At 30.0% G+C, this 16,739-nt stretch overlaps 3 protein-coding genes across 4 annotated transcripts; 2 read left to right on the top strand and 1 right to left on the bottom strand.

Moving 5' to 3' along the window:
- Nucleotides 1-472: 472 nt before the first annotated feature.
- On the top strand, nt 473-3,517 carry LOC117235114 (nuclear pore complex protein Nup85). Its single transcript, XM_033496848.1, has 8 exons — nt 473-700; nt 978-1,413; nt 1,502-1,881; nt 1,957-2,276; nt 2,343-2,560; nt 2,652-2,870; nt 2,968-3,067; nt 3,138-3,517. Exons 1-8 carry the CDS (start codon nt 671-673, stop codon nt 3,346-3,348), a joined length of 1,914 nt encoding a protein of 637 aa, XP_033352739.1. The 5' UTR covers nt 473-670; the 3' UTR covers nt 3,349-3,517.
- A 2,259-nt stretch (nt 3,518-5,776) lies between these two features.
- Nucleotides 5,777-14,837, top strand: LOC117235198 (leucine-rich repeat serine/threonine-protein kinase 1). 2 transcript variants are annotated; one of them, XM_033497013.1, is made up of 3 exons: nt 5,777-6,145; nt 6,336-6,548; nt 6,630-14,837. In XM_033497013.1, exon 3 carries the CDS (start codon nt 6,638-6,640, stop codon nt 14,021-14,023), a length of 7,386 nt encoding a protein of 2,461 aa, XP_033352904.1. In that variant the 5' UTR covers nt 5,777-6,145; nt 6,336-6,548; nt 6,630-6,637; the 3' UTR covers nt 14,024-14,837. The 2 variants fall into 2 exon arrangements, with proteins under 2 accessions (XP_033352904.1, XP_033352903.1); XM_033497012.1 differs by having other exon boundaries at nt 5,777-6,548.
- Nucleotides 14,414-16,678, bottom strand: LOC117235204 (7,8-dihydro-8-oxoguanine triphosphatase-like). Its single transcript, XM_033497023.1, has 3 exons — nt 16,216-16,678; nt 15,328-15,473; nt 14,414-14,961 (listed from the first exon to the last, which is right to left on the bottom strand). Exons 1-3 carry the CDS (start codon nt 16,365-16,367, stop codon nt 14,768-14,770), a joined length of 492 nt encoding a protein of 163 aa, XP_033352914.1. The 5' UTR covers nt 16,368-16,678; the 3' UTR covers nt 14,414-14,767.
- Nucleotides 16,679-16,739: the final 61 nt, after the last annotated feature.

Genomic DNA, 16,739 nt, shown 5'->3' with positions numbered 1-16,739 from the left:
GGCATTATAATACATTGGTTATTTGGTAATTGATGTAATGGTTGTTTTGTAAAAAATAAATTTTTTAAGACATACGGTAGTACATTGGACATGTAGAAACTAAAAAAAATTAGGATGTAATTATTGATTATAATTAATTTAAAAATAAGTAATTAATATGAATAATAATTATTATGAAAATATATTTTAATAGCTACTTACGCTTTGGTATTACATTTAACGTTGATCTTTTTGATCAATGTTTCTTTTCCTGCCAATTTCAGACTATATATTTACTGATAATTATCAATCAAAGGTATGAAATCATAGACTTTTACGTATAAAATACAATGTTGAATATAATTATAAGACAAAAACTTTATTTATATATCCCGTCAAAGTTTTGAGTCTTCTTAAAATCGCAGTATGACTAGTACATAGACTTTGTAGGTTTCGATAGAACGTTTCTTTTCATATTATCGATAGTATTTGTCGAGTATCGATATGTAGGTACAGTACGGAATTATACGATATATCGATAGTTTCCCAATCAAATACAGGTACCAATAGTTGACAGTACCGTGCATTTAACTGTGTGGAGAAATAATAAAGTTAATTACAAATAAATTGATGTGAATGTCATTATATAGTAAAGTATACCTGGACTAATAGTTTCTTTCTCGTATTAAGTATGGACGAAAACTACAGTCCTCCTACAATCGTAAGTAATAAAACTTCGTGAACCACATGCATGCTTTGAATTAACACCTAACCTATATTTCTTTCGTTTAATGCAATAAATATTGTCCCGATCTTATAAAACTCATCTGGCATAATAAAATATTTATAATTTTATTGTAATATTTTTATTCTTGTACAAGTTATTTAAAATGTATAAGGTTATATAGCTTACTCCATTTTAATATTATCATATTTTATATTTTAATTATATTTTACATTTATAAAAATATATTAAGAAAAATATTTTTTATTTGTAGGATATTCCAAATACTCCTAAACATCTATGTATTACTGGAAGTTGGGTAAATAGTAGCAGAATCAGTATATATATGAATAAAAGATTTCAAAGTTCAACTAAAAAAAGTTCAGAGAAATATGAGCCAACGGTACATATTTTAAAGCCAGAAGTAATTCTGTTTTCTCCACAATTACGTAAATTAGTAAACGAAAGTAATGGTGTCTTTCTGTCCATTCAAAAAATAAAATCTTCTTCTGGAGATGTTAGACCAGAACTTTTAAAACATAGCAAGCAATACAGGTCTATTTTAAGAGCATGTATAGAAAGTTTGCAAGATATATGTGGAAAATGTTTGACTGATAAAAAAGAATCACTAGAAAATTTTCTGACCATTTTTTATCAAATAGAATGTATATGGCACTTGATCGAAATCCTTTATGTAGATATAGTACCAGGTAAATTATTTTGTTTTAATTATCTATTAAAAACAGAGAATGGCAAATATATATTGAAAAATCCTAATATATAATATTTTTAATTTAGGTGATGTAGTATTACCACAATTGTTAGAATGGATTAGATTTCATTTTCCATCTAGAGAACTTGTAGCAGTTAAAATATTAGCCCAGAAGACAATCGGTGCTGATTTGGAGTATCCAAATTATTGGGAAGCTGTAATAGGCTGTGCATTACATGGAAAGTTAGATTTAGTAAGAGCTTTATTAGCATTACATAGCAAAGCAGATCACCCTGCTTTTGTAATGGCAGAAAATATTCTTAAAACAATGCCCATCTATAATGTGTATGGTGGTTATTCTATAGATGGATTTACTACATGTTGGAAACGTTGGCAACTAGAGTTGTGTTCAAATTTAAATAGTAAAACTTTTATCGTTGATACTTATTTAGAAATGATTATGAAGGTATCTATATAAATATATACGTGTACAAATACAATAACATAATGTTACTTAAATTATTAAAAACATTTAATGCAGTTAATTGCAGGAGAACAAGATATATTGTGGCAATTTTCACAATATACAGATGCTTGGTATGAACTGTTGGCAGCAAAGTTATTTTATACTTCTCCATGTTGTAAGCAACCTGAACTTTCTCATCATGCTAATAGTATTTCCAAGAGATGGCAAGCTAATAGACCTTCTGATAATGCTATACGTGCTGTTATGGAAAGCGACTTACACCATGTTATTAAAGAAATACAATATATGGGTGATAATGGATGGTTTGCTACTCATTTGGTAGATCTATTATATGTTTGTGGAAAACTTAAAATATTGGATAGAGATCAAATAAAGTAAGTTAGTAGATAATTTATGTTATATAAAGTTTGCAAAATGAGAATTATTTTATTTTTTATCAGAGTTAGCAGTCAACTTCATGAATCTCTTATATTGGAATATGGGAACACATTAATGGCACATCATTCTTTGTGGCAATGTGGTGCAAGTTACTTAATACATTGTCCTATTCAAGGCTTAGCTAGACTAGAAATACTGTTACAGTCACTTCCAATGGGGTCAGAAGCAAGAGTAAATAAAATTCTTGATATAGCACGAGATAATAAGATGGATCATATAGGTTGATATTGTTTCTCAAATTATTATATACATATATATAATTCATTTTAATATAAAACATACTGACTGTATTTAAAAACTCTCTTTGTTAGTTACTAGCATTTGTAAAATTCAAGGACTAAAATCTATGAGGCAAGGAAGATTGGGAAATGCACTTGCATGGGCATTAAAAGCGCAAGATAGTGGTTTTATAACATATATTGCAGATCAGTTTTTGAAGCGTTATGCAGAACACGGAGAATTGGATTGTCGTGACCTATTAGAAAATTTAGGTTTTTGTATGATGGCTAGTGATAGACTCACATTCTTAGGTAAATCAATTTTGGAGTTTGAGTTGAGAAACAAGCAAATTTTTATTAAGAAGTTGAATTTTTATTCGATTATAATTTTTATTGTTTTTTACAATAGGAAAGTATTGCGAATTTCATCAAATGTATGGCATTGGAGAATTTAAAGAAGCAGCAAGTTTATTAGTGTCCCTTTTAGTTTCAAATTTAACACCAAAATAGTAAGCTATCCATATGTCTACACCCAAACTTTAAATTGAAAAGCAATTTAATAGAAAAATTTTATTTCAGCTTTTGGTCGATTCTTTTGTCGGATGCTATTCCATTATTAGAAGCCAAAGATGTAATTTTATCTTCCAGTGATTGTTTTGAATTATTACGTTGTGTAGAAGCACATGGAGATGATCTAAAGTTTCAAAATAAAATTGAAATCTTCCGACTAGCCGTTGCTAGGAACCTAGCTCGAGCATTGAGTCTTGAAGGCTGCCAAGTGGAACATTAGAAGATTTATTATCAATTTATTATATTAAAGAATTTTTTAATTTTTTAATTAAAAAAGAGTTTCCATGCATAATCATCAATGTATTCCATTAAATCATAGTACATCTTCTTAATATTAAAAATATAACGATAAATTTTGTAAATAAATATTTTTACATATACGATTTTTACATACGATTAAAATTATTTATAACAATGACAGTGGACTTCATTAATATTTCAATCTCAAATATGATTCTTTTTTACTGTTATTAACACTATTTCGTTATGATAAACATCTAATAAGAAATAGATTTTTAATGGAATATATAAAATTCTAATAAAAATTAAAAGTAAATTTCTAATAAAATGTAACTATATTAGTAGTAATTGTAGTAATAGAATACTATTATTAATATTTATTCATATGTATATAAGAAACTATAAAAATATTACATATAAAAATTCATTGGTTTTCACACATTTGATATTGGGACCAAGGTTTACTCTCACTTATAATTAACATACACAATATTGAATTAAATTTTAATACATACCAAATTACATTAATTCTTTAAGACGGATATAATTTCAAATAATCTTATAAAAATTTACAATTTGTGTATCTACAAAAAAAAGATTACATATTTTAACTTAAATAATCTATTCAATGGTAGTAAAAGTAATTGCATAGTGCTACCCATATAGTGCTATTATCATGCACTATATATAATGTAATCAATTGATAAAAAAGTCAGTAACCACGTTACGTAATATCAGACATAATACCACAAACGCGGTATACAGAGGTGTATCACTCAACATAGGTGTAATAATATAAGTGTTTCGAGGTCAATATAGCTTATATTATTTTTGTATAATTTTCAATGTTACCGATTTTTAACCTAGATTCCAACATTAGTAACAGATAGAATTAAAATTAAATCTGATCATAAAATAATACAAACAAGACATATATATATACAGTACGTGTACATAAAAATTAATTAATTGATTCACGTAATTGTAAGCAGAAATGTAAAAAAAGTCCAAAAATCATGTATTTTGTAGCTTTTTAGATAACTTATTTTTACAAATCTGGTTTTACAAATATTTACCTTGTGCATCCGAAATTTGAATAAATTTTACGTAAAAGAGGAACATGACCGCTTTTCTTTCGTATACATAAATTACTATGTCTTCCTTACTTTCCTAATTGTACGTAACTATTGCTACTTCAATATTATTTCCATTAATATATACTTCTTATTGTTTATATGATTAAAGTCATGTATGATGACACATTTATATTATTTATATTATTTTATTTTATTAAAAGAGAATCATCGCATTCGTCATAACAAATTTAAAAAGGTCCAATCTTAATTAAAGGTCATCAGTGAAAATTTGAATCTTTATGTTTTTCATAGAATCTTCGTGAAACTATTAGGAATAGATCGAAAAAAGATAGATAAGGTACTTCACGTGAAAATGTATCTAAACGCTATGTACCTTATTTGAATGGCGTTCCAAATGTTCGAATGTGCTTTTATATTTGAAAACTGTTTCGCTTTACGCGAACACTTTACGCAATGATTCTGGTAACAGCTATTTTATAATTGTGAGGAAAGACTACATTAATTTTGACTTTTTAGATAAAAATCCTAATCTTTTTTACCGTTTTGTAGAAGAATGAATTCTTATTGTGAGTATATGTGAAATAGAATATAAATCTAAAAGTTATAAATAGATAAGTATCACGAAATAATATTGGGAATATTCTACAATTTACAGTATTAATATACCTTGCTCGTTCAATGATCGTAATGTCTTCAATGTGAAATTTCCTCTTATAGAAAACATGTACTTATTGTTAGATGTGTATCTAATTTATGGAGAAAGTAAAAAAAATCGATTTAGGGTTTAAATTTTGTATGTACCATACTATATCAAAAATTAAACTATCATTGGTAAATTGCTAAAATTCTACGATATACACATACGTATATCTATGAATGTACTTATATCATAATATATAAACATTATATATATATATATACATAATGTAATAGTATATATTATGATGATATGTATGATTAAAACGAGTTCAAATAAGGTCGCGTTTGAATTTATACTATCTTACAAATCTATTAATAATGTTCTCTTTACGCTGTATACAATAGGAAATATGAGAATGTAATTTTTCATTTATGAATGATTCATTACGTGTGGGGTGCAGTATGTCAACAGTTTACTATGGATCTAACTATACGATACAAAATTTTTACTCGTAGGTGCAACAGAAGACGTTTTTTTGCTACATTCACTGACTTTATCACTCGGTGATTGGACTGATTATATTTTCTAAATCCGCCACTTTAAAGCATAGGAAACATAACGAAACCTTTAATTTTTGTTTTACACGATCGGTATTTCATTTTGTGTGGCACGAAGTCCCATAAGACAATATATGTACTTTGTATTTCGTCTGTGGTAATGATATTTATTTAAATCGATCCGATGTTATTCATGCATAAAATTGTAGCTAAAGGTGTGTTAGGTGCGTACAGTCGATAAAGAGAACTGACAAAATGGCGGTCGCTAAGTATTATGTTTAATATCATTCTGGTTTTTTATTCCAAAGCTATCATAGAAATCAAGCTACTATTTTAATTGTCAGTCCAAAGGGAAACAATTAAAAATTATGAGAAGAAATTACGCATGTACAGTGAACAGTGAAAAATTTGAAAATATTAATCGAACATGATTTTTGTGAATATTTTTAAACCGTACTCCAATTGATATATTTTGACATATATGTGAGTTTTGTATTTATGCACTAAATTTTAAATTATAAACAAGGTTGTTATTTAATTACGAGAAGAAAGTAACAAGATTCGAAGATTCTATTTAAAATATATACAAATATTTATGTAAAAACACGTAAATAAATAATCGAAATTTTACAAATGTATGTAAACAACTTTAAATATTTAACTTCCACTTTAGACACAGTGGATCTAAAATTTATAAAGAATGGTGCAATTTTTTGCATACTAAATTATATTGAATATAAAACATTCAATTTTGATCAAATTGAGAATAAAAAATCATATGCAAAATATCACAAGAGAAGAGTATACAAACAATATCACTGCATAACTGATGATCAGATGAATTTATAATCATGTAATTAAGATATTTATATTCAAGATACAGATAGTAAGTATAAAATAATATTTTTGCAAGTAGAATGTATATTATAAAAATATGAATATAAGAATATAATGTAAATATTTATAGTTTACATCATGGAAGATTATACTCCTATTGATGAAGATTTTCCTGGTCGTCTGCTACACCAAGCTGCTTTGTGGGATAATGCAGAATTATTAGAAGATCTTCTAAGAGGAGAGCATGCACAGTACATAAATAGTCAAGATTCATGGGGTAGAACACCATTACATGCTGCAGCTATTACCGAAAATTCAAGATGTTTGGATGTACTACTGTCTGCAGGGGCAAATCCAAATATTCCATGTGGGCCACGGGGTCATTACCGGACACCGTTACATATTTGTGCAGAACATGGACATAGTTCCAACATTGAAAAACTTTTAAAATTCGATGCAAATCTAATGATCCAAGACAATAATGGTGAAAGACCATTAGATGTGGCTGAGAAAGCTAAGCAAGATGTTAGCATAAATTTGCTCAAATCAGCAGCTGAAAAGTATGAATTGGAAAAACTCGCAGTACATGCTTCTTTGCGTGCAATATGTATTCAAGGAGATGTTGTAGCAGCTAAAAATCTTATTCAAGGACATACTTCGGATTTGGAATGCATTATCAACATGGCACCAAATGGTGCAAATACTCTACTTTTTATAGCTTGCGAGATGGGTCACAAAGATATAGTCCGTTTGCTTCTGGATCATGGTGCAGATTGCAGACTGCATCCTGTTACCAAATACTGTCCATTATATATAGCTTGTTACAACGGTAAAGTAGAAATAGTGGAATTGCTTCTCCGACACTTTCCTAAACAAGTACAATCTTTAACTGTGGAAAAATGGTTACCAATTCATGTGGCAACTATAAATGGTCATCATTTAGTTATTGATTTACTATTGAAATTTGAATATCCACAAACTACGTATCAACGCTATAAAGACTCATCCGGAGAGTATGAATACGAAATGCCATTTGATATCAATACTCAGGACGTTACGGGACAAAATGTTCTTTATATATCTAGTATGCTTGGAAACATAAAAATCGTAGAATTACTACTAAATTATAAAGTAAAAGCAAGAAAAATCAAAGAAGAAGATATGGGGGTGGCGCAGCCACTCCCGATGTCGAAAAGAAAGATTTCGAGCGGTATACAAAGATTAATGTCTAGTTTAAATTTTAGAAGCAAAGCGTTCGATAAAAAGGATGACAATATGATATGTCCATTAAACTTAGATTTGTATTGCAACAATGTTACCGAAACTGCTTTACATGCGGCTGTAAAAGGCAAGCACACAGAAGTAGTTACCGCTTTATTATTGGCAGGTGCCGATCCTAATTTGCCTGTAAAAGTTCCTTATGATCAGAGTGATCCAGAAAGTAATTACTCTAGCGCGTTAATTATAGCTTGTCAACAACGTGACATAAAAATTGCAGATCTTTTACTGAAGCACAGTGCTGTAGATAATACATGCAAAGCAATCAAAATCGCCGCACAAAACAGAGACGAACCTCTCACGGCAAAACTTTTATCTATAAAAGCTTACCCTGATTCAGAATACAAAATTAACAAAAAAGCTATGACCGAATGTACCCAAACTTCTCACTTTTCTGCACTATCCTCTTTTGGAAACGTAACGTATTCGACACTATTTCCAAATACACCAACGATGATTAATTGGCATGATCAACAATGTCATCTTTCACAAATACGTGCTCAGTGGTTGACAGATGCCGTATTACACGTAAACAAAAAGCTGAGTGCTAAAAATAACGACTTGGTGTTATATGCTATCACAAGGATAGATATCTCTCTTAATTCTATCACTTCTGTACCACCTATCATATTTTATTTACAAAGCCTGCGATACCTCAATATGGCTCAAAATAAAATAGACACTCTTACAGCTGAGCCAAAAAGTCCTAAAGATAAATTGTGTCCAGTTTTGGAAGAGATGTATCTTCAGGACAATCGATTGGAACAATTGCCGGAATTCATAATGAATTTACCTGCATTGGAGATTATGGATGTTTCAAACAATAAATTGCAGTGTCTTCCAGATAATTTATGGCGAGCACCGAAATTAAAGGAATTGAACGCGTCGTTTAATCTATTGAAGATTTTACCTAGTCAAGTTTCACAAAATATTTCACGAAAAACACAAAGGGAAGATTGTTTAAACAATAGCCCTAGCAGTCGAAGTTTAGCATCGCAATTGGCTATATCACGTGAAGATTCCTTGGAGTTTGAGTCATTCACTAAAATAGCAAATGCACAAATTATCGAGATGGATCGCCCTCATGTTTGGACCAAATCTGTTCAAGTATCAGAAAAGGTTTCAGACGATAATGAAAGTGGAGCAAGGTCGGTGCTTACATCCCTGAACTTGGCGCATAATTTATTTAATAGTATTCCAGTAGCTTTGCCATGCTTAGCTGTTAATCTAGTGAGATTAAATATGGCTTATAATTCTCTTCGATCCATGAGCCATATAACATCATATCCGGCGAGTTTAAAACAGTTAGACTTATCTAATAATCAAATCTCTCGATGGCCCAGTTTACCACAAGTGGAGGGTGCTGACTTGATGGAACAAGCAAACACTGCGTGTTATTGTCCCGCAACAAATGTACAGTCACCAATCGTTCCAGGCAGTAACAGACAAACGGCTACATCATTACGCGATGTAGTTCTCATGTCGGTTTGCACGCATAGACGTCACTTACGCTTAGAGAATTTAAGAACATTGATTCTTGCTAACAATCTGTTGAGCAGAATTCAATTAACATCGATCGATGATGGGGAAATGCCAAATTTAGAAGAGGAGAATATAGACAGGGACACAAGAATCACTTATTCTGGCTCAAAATTGTATCTTCTGTTTCCTAATGTTAGTATGCTCGACGTTAGCAATAACAAATTGAAAGAAATTCCCCAAAACATTTACGAGCTTAATAATCTATCTGTTCTAAATATAAGCGGTAATCCAGAAATCATCGAATTGCCACCACAAATGGGTCTGCTTTCCCGTTTGTGGAATTTAAATACTCAAGGTTGTAGATTGCAAGAACCTTTGAAAACAATGATCGAATCGAAGAAATATAAAACAATGGACGTGATTGGGTATTTAAAATCAATTTTAGAGGACGCTAAACCGTATGCACGCATGAAGTTAATGATCGTAGGAATTCAAGGTATCGGTAAAACTAGCTTATTGGAACAGTTGAGACAAGAGGGTGAAGTTCCAAATAAAAAAAAAGCTGCAGAACACTGGGCAAAACGAATGGGTAATAAAAATATTAACGCGAAGACTGCCAGAGGAACAATAATATCTACAGTTGGCGTTGATATAGGAGACTGGATTTATGAAAAAAAAGTGAGAGGTCAGTCATCCCATGGCCCAGTTTATTTTAGAACATGGGATTTTGGTGGTCAGAGAGAATACTATGCAACACATCAATACTTTTTATCTAAACGAAGTCTATATTTGGTTGTATGGAGAATCATCGATGGTTTTAAAGGTATATCTGAAATATTTCAATGGTTAGTAAATATTCAAAGCAGAGCTCCGAATTCTCCAGTAATCATTGTTGGGACTCATTATGATATATCGTACGAGCATAGCGAGGCGTTACAACAATATATCCGTGATAAGTTCATAAACGTGGTTGACGCTGAAAAATGTGGCTTACCAAAAGTCATGGAGACTATTGAAGTGAGCTGTAAAACGAAGCACAATATAAAAATGCTATGTAATTTGATATACGATGTTGTATTTAGTTTAAGATCACCCGGAAGCAAAGAATTATTGCTTGAACAAAAAGTTCCTGCCAGTTATCTTGCCTTGGAAGATGTGGTGATACAGCTTGCACATGATAGGAAATTGTCTGGTGCAGATCCGGTTTTAAAAGCTGATCAGTATTACACAGCAGTTAATAACGAGCTTCAAAAATTGCATAGATCATTTAGGGATCCTGCTGAACTACATCAAGCAACACTTTTTCTCCATGAAAATGGTATTATTTTACATTATGACGATGCTACGTTAAAGGATTTATATTTTCTTGATCCACAGTGGCTTTGCGATATGTTAGCACATGTAGTAACGATACGTGAAATTAATCCTTTTGCCAGGTGTGGTATAATGAAATTAGACGATATTCAACATGTTTTTAAATCCTCTACGATATCGTCTATAGATACCCAAGGATATATCGTTAGCTTGTTAAATAAGTTTGAAGTTGCGTTAACTTGGGATTATCGTACTCTATTGATTCCTTCTTTATTGCCAACTGAAGAAGATATTTTAAGAAATAACCAAATAATCAAAATTCCTGTAAAAACACGAAGCTGGCACATACGTTCTAAAAAGATTACATCTCCGATGATAACATTTCAAAATTCTACCGGAGAAAGTAAATCAAGTACAGAATGTGTACTAACGTCTAGGTCACAACCAGATTGTTCTGTCACGCGGCTGCTTTTAATGTCTTATTTTCCCAGTGGTTTTTGGTCGAGGCTCATAACTAGAATTTTAGCCGACGATGCTATTGTTGAGATTGTGATGTCATTTCTAGCGCCTTTCAAAGATTTCGTTGATGATAATATTTTTGTAAGCTTGTTAGATACACAAGCTGAGTGGGTACTCTGGCAAACAGGGATAGAGTTAAAATATTCTAATATTACTTTACTACGCCTCAAAGAAGTCAATTACAACTTAAAGAATTCGCCGTATGATTATAGACAGTTTAAATTTAAACTGAAACAAGATGGAATATGGTGTACAGTAGATTTGAAGAATTCGGCAATTTTAGAAATTTGGTTTCCAGTTGATACTTTAGTGATAAAACAACCTATTATGTCAGACTCAGCTGAAGAAGAACCAATGGGCTATCAAGCAATTGTAGTAGAACCTCGACCAGAAAGTATGCCACAATTATTGGCGCTAATAGTCGATCATATTGATATTTTATTAGAAGATTGGTATCCTACATTAGGAACACGTTTTGTGCATACATCCGAGGGTAAACTATTAGTCACACGATTAATACCGTGTCCACGCTGTTTATTAAATAATGGAGAAAACGAAAATGAAATTAGTGATACTGATCGTTTGACGGAAGATATTCAAAAATATTATATAAATAAAGAAAGACAAAGCCAGGATAGTTATAAATCTGATGGCGATAGCGGTGTAGGATATGATAGCTTAACATCCAGCAGAATGCCATCTTTAGAGGGTCATCCAGATATTATTAAACAAAGCACTCATTTTGAAGGTATTTTAGCATATTCCTGGATGGTTGAAGAATGCATTTTGTCTGCCTATAGTAATAAACCAATTAGTTGTCCTAAACACTCTGATATACCATTGTCACATGTAGCTCCAGATATTATTTTTATGGATCTAGGATCAAAACACTTAATAAAATCAGAAGATGTTAAATTGGGGAAATTATTAGGTCGTGGAGCATTTGGATTTGTATTTAAAGGTGTCTGTCGCTTACCAGGAACTTATCACAAAGTTGATGTTGCTATCAAAATGTTGCAACCAGTTCCACCAGGTCCAAATTCAAAACAATCTGCTATTCTTGCTTATAAAGCTGCACAAAGTAAATGGGATAGAGATCCTTTACAGTATGCTTGTAAAGCCTACTGTACTGCAAGACAAGAATTAAATATTTTGTTGACACTCAGACATACAAATATTGTACCTCTAATTGGAATAGTGGTTAGTCCACTAGCACTAGTACTAGATTTGGCACCAGAAGGTGCATTAGATAATGTATTGAAAAATTACAGACGTTCTGGTGCTAAATTAGATCCATACACATTACAAGCTATAATTCTCCAAGTAGCAAAAGCAGTAGAATATCTTCATCAACAACATGTGATTTATAGAGACTTAAAATCAGAAAATGTTTTAGTTTGGCAGATGCCTTTACCATTTCAAGATTACCCTGAACATCCTGTTCATGTTAAAGTAGCTGATTATGGCATATCCAGACTTACATTACCAACTGGTGCTAAAGGATTTGGAGGAACAGAAGGATTTATGGCACCTGAAATTATTAAATATAACGGCGAAGAAGAATATACTGAAAAAGTTGATTCCTTTTCATTTGGTATGTTTATATATGAATTGATCACTTTAAGACAACCATTTGAGGGCCATGAAGCAGTTAAAGAATGTATTTTGGAAGGTGGAAGACCACCATTAACATACAGGGAAACATTTCATCCTTGTTATGCTCTTGATTTAATGGTTATATGTTGGGCTCAAAATCCAAAAGATAGACCTACTGCAAGTCAAATAGTTTCCATTGCATCAGCACCTGAATTTACCCATCTTATAGATGTCATATTATTAACAGAAAGAACTCAAGTAACTGCTATTACTATGACAAATAGAACTATAGAAGAAAATTTAAGTGGAGATGAAATTTGGTTTGGACATAATAATGGTGAAGTTGATATGTTATTAGGAACTCAGAAAGGTTGGTTACAACATGTTAGGATTGAAACTCCTATAATACCATATGCAATGTGTGGAGTAGATGGATACATATGGATTGGTGATGATATAGGGCAAGTACATGTTTATTTAGGCAGTAATTTTGGTTGTGTTGCCAGTTATAATCTTGAACCTGATCACAGTATGGAATCTAAAATAGTAGGTCTAATTTATTTAGAACAAATAAAACAATTTGCAGTAGCACTGCATAGTGGTAAGACATTTCTATTGTCAAATTCTTTCACACAAATGAAAAAGATGGAAATTACAACTGATATTCAAGATAATATAAAGACATATTCCTTGGCAGCTGTCTATAAAAAGAAACGAATATTGGAGTTATGGGTGGGACAAAGTTTTGGTAAAGTATCAATTTATGTTTTAAAAGACAACAGTTTAATAGATACAGTACAACTTTCTCATGTAACTGGAGAAACAGCTATTAAAAATTTATTTGCTACGCATTTATTGAGTGCTGAAAATTCTGTGTTATCATACACATATCCTGGATGTATTGTGTATCAATGGGATGTGGATACTAGGCAAATAATAAATAAATTAGATATGTCTAAATTAGTACCTTGTTCAGAAAGTTTAAAGTCCATTTCTATAGAAGAAAATTTATCAACAGAAAAGTGCCAAGTAACAGCTTTGGAAGCTTGTAGGAATCAGTTATATATTGGTACTACTTGGGGATGTATTGTAGTAGCTGAATGTAACTCTCTTAGACCGATTACCGTTTTCAGACCTTTCGAAGGTAAGGTATGTCAAATAATATCATTTAAATCAACAGATGAAAAGAAATTAGTACTAGCAACTGTTGGCCAAGGTTACAGAAGTTTAATTTCACGATATACAGATTTTCTGATTGACAGTTTAGATGCAGAAGATCTTAAGTATAGTATGTATGCTCTCTTATGGAGATCTGAACATTGGTCAGCTGCTTAACTATAATGTTTTATGACAAGGTAAAGCCAAGTGTGCTTTATGGTGCAAAGATAAAAGTGATATAACTGGTTGAGAATTCTATACGTCCATGATATATTTTAGTCTGTAGACTTTAAGCTTTCTATCTTGCCTCATCTTGTATTTTTTGAGCTGAAGATAAAAATATTTATCTTTTAATATGTCCAAGCTAAATGGTGCTTGATTGATATATTCTCTGCAAATCTTCATTTACAAAATAATCATAATTTAAGCAGGATATTTTTATCTTTATGTGATGTATCACAGTATAGTTTTATAACTTATTATATAAGTACTTAGATTTTTAAAATAATGATATATTCATTTAATAAAAAGAAAGAAGTAGAAAAAGGGATTATTAGCCTCGCAACATATTTGAAAAATTATTTAATGATCTCTGAAATATCACAAAATATTTGTATATCGGATACTGTTTAGCATATGTGCTTTTAGTTGATGGAAAATCAGCAAACAGGTACAATTAATGTAGTACCAATGTAACATATTTGTATAATGTCTGCTTAAAAATCTTTCTTGATATAATCTAAGATTAATGAGTGATAAAAAGTAATGATTACAAGATGGTTTTATTACTAAAAAGATTATCAAATTAGTATAAAGCCAAATTTTATTATAATTATAAAAATGTGAAAGTGAATTTTTTAATAATAATTAACATTATTAATAATGTATAGCAGGGTGTGTGTTAAGAATGAAAGGTGAATGTTATGAGATACAATCTAATGCTGGTAGTTCTTCCATAGTTTCAATGTTATACTTAAGAATTAGGTCTTGACCTCGGTACAAAAAATATCCTCTGAATAATTCCCCTCGTAACATATAAGGGAACCAATATTCATCATCCGGCCACATTTGTTTGAAAGGAATATCTTTCAAATTATACCATTTTGGTCGCATTTCTGAACAAAAGAATATAAATATAATTACAGTGTATTTATTATATTTTTAAGTAGGTATACGTTAGATATTACAAAAAAAGTGTAATAGATATCTTTTTAAACCTTTTTATTTTGCTCAAACATATTCTAGTTTCTTTGTCCTTCTAATTGTTTTTATAGTTTGCATAGTTTAAACAAAAACATGCAATTTCATGATTATGATTAGATAGATATTATTGCAGTATGATTAAAATAAAGAAATATAGAGACATGGAATAATAACTAATATTGCACATAAAAATATACATAATTAATAATAAGAATAAATACTTGATAATAATGTAATATTAATTTTAGTTATAATATTAATGTTTGAAATTTAAATACCTTCAGATTCTATTATCTTTCCACAATACTCATATGTTTCAAAAACATGAACTTCTAATAGAACTTCATCTCCCTCAAATTCAAATTCTAAAATTCCAACTTTTTTTAATTTTTGTGCAGATAAACCACATTCTTCTTTTAATTCACTATAAAATTATACACTGATAATTTAAGAAGTATACACTTTAATTTTTATCTCGTTTATGTGTGATAGCAATATTCTAAAACATTACATGCAATAATCATATTATATTGCATACATTTTATTTTTAACTTATCTTAAATATCTTTTCTATTATTTTTACCAATTACTATCACAATTTTAATTTAAGTGTAATATTTTGTATTTATTTAATTATTTAAAATTGTACCTGTGTATACAAGATGATTCATGAAAAATATTTTAGATTTACCTTGTAAAGGTATTATGTGCAGAAATAGATTTAAATAGGATTAAATAAACAATGTAATGCCATATAACGTTTTTTAGATATATGGCGTTATTAGAAACCATAAATAAAAAATCTTGAGTATAACAATTTTGTTTCTATATTCTAAATAAAAAGATCTCTGATATTCATAAATATTTTTTCTTTAACTTTGTCAAATTTATATTATTATTATTTTCATGACTCATCCTGTATATAATTAAACAAAGTGATAAAAATCTTTGTTAAAATTCGTTGTTATTTAATGTATCAGTTATTATGAAATATAAGATATTGTTGAATATAATATTCTCAACTTATTACTAACAATAATTTCTCTTTTTAAAAGTTTATATTATTTAGTTCATATATAGTATAGTAGTACAGTGAAAATTTAAATTTACAACGTTTTTTTCGATTTACATGAGATAATTTCAGTCTGTTATTTAAAATTATTTACCGCACAGCTCCTTGAAAAATTGATTCTCCAGGTTCCACTTTACCGCCAAAACCGTTCCATTTATCTTTTCCGAATCCTCGTTTTTTGAAGCCCAATAAAATTTCTACTGTTTTTCTAATAAAGACTAACGAAAAAACTTTTTTTGTAGACATTTTGATCTATAAACTTATCTAGAAACTTGAAGTTTTATTCTATTTTGCGTGTGATAAAATTCTTTTGGAAAATTACAACAGTAATACATTCATATGGTACTAATTTTGTACAATTTAAAGTTGAAATTGATTTTTGGTTCTTTCTTTAAATAAAGGTTGAATTTGCAATAAGAGAGTTATTGTATAATATAAATTTTCACGCTTTAATTTGAAACGTAGTTGAACTGCTTGAAAGGTTATGCTGCTATTAGAATGCTTAAAGTATACTAACAATAAGGGTAGTTTCTGAACGTACGTTTACACATATTTATTATATCCTCCGAAATGTTATCATAGAAAATTTTATGATGGTATACCTTCTATAATGAAATA

The sequence above is a fragment of the Bombus vosnesenskii genome, unplaced genomic scaffold (assembly GCF_011952255.1).
Source record: "Bombus vosnesenskii isolate JDL3184/JDL3185 unplaced genomic scaffold, Bvos_JDL3184-5_v1.1 scf7180000013314, whole genome shotgun sequence".
Taxonomy (NCBI): Eukaryota; Metazoa; Arthropoda; class Insecta; order Hymenoptera; family Apidae; genus Bombus; species Bombus vosnesenskii.
This window is presented reverse-complemented; position numbering and strand designations above follow the sequence as displayed.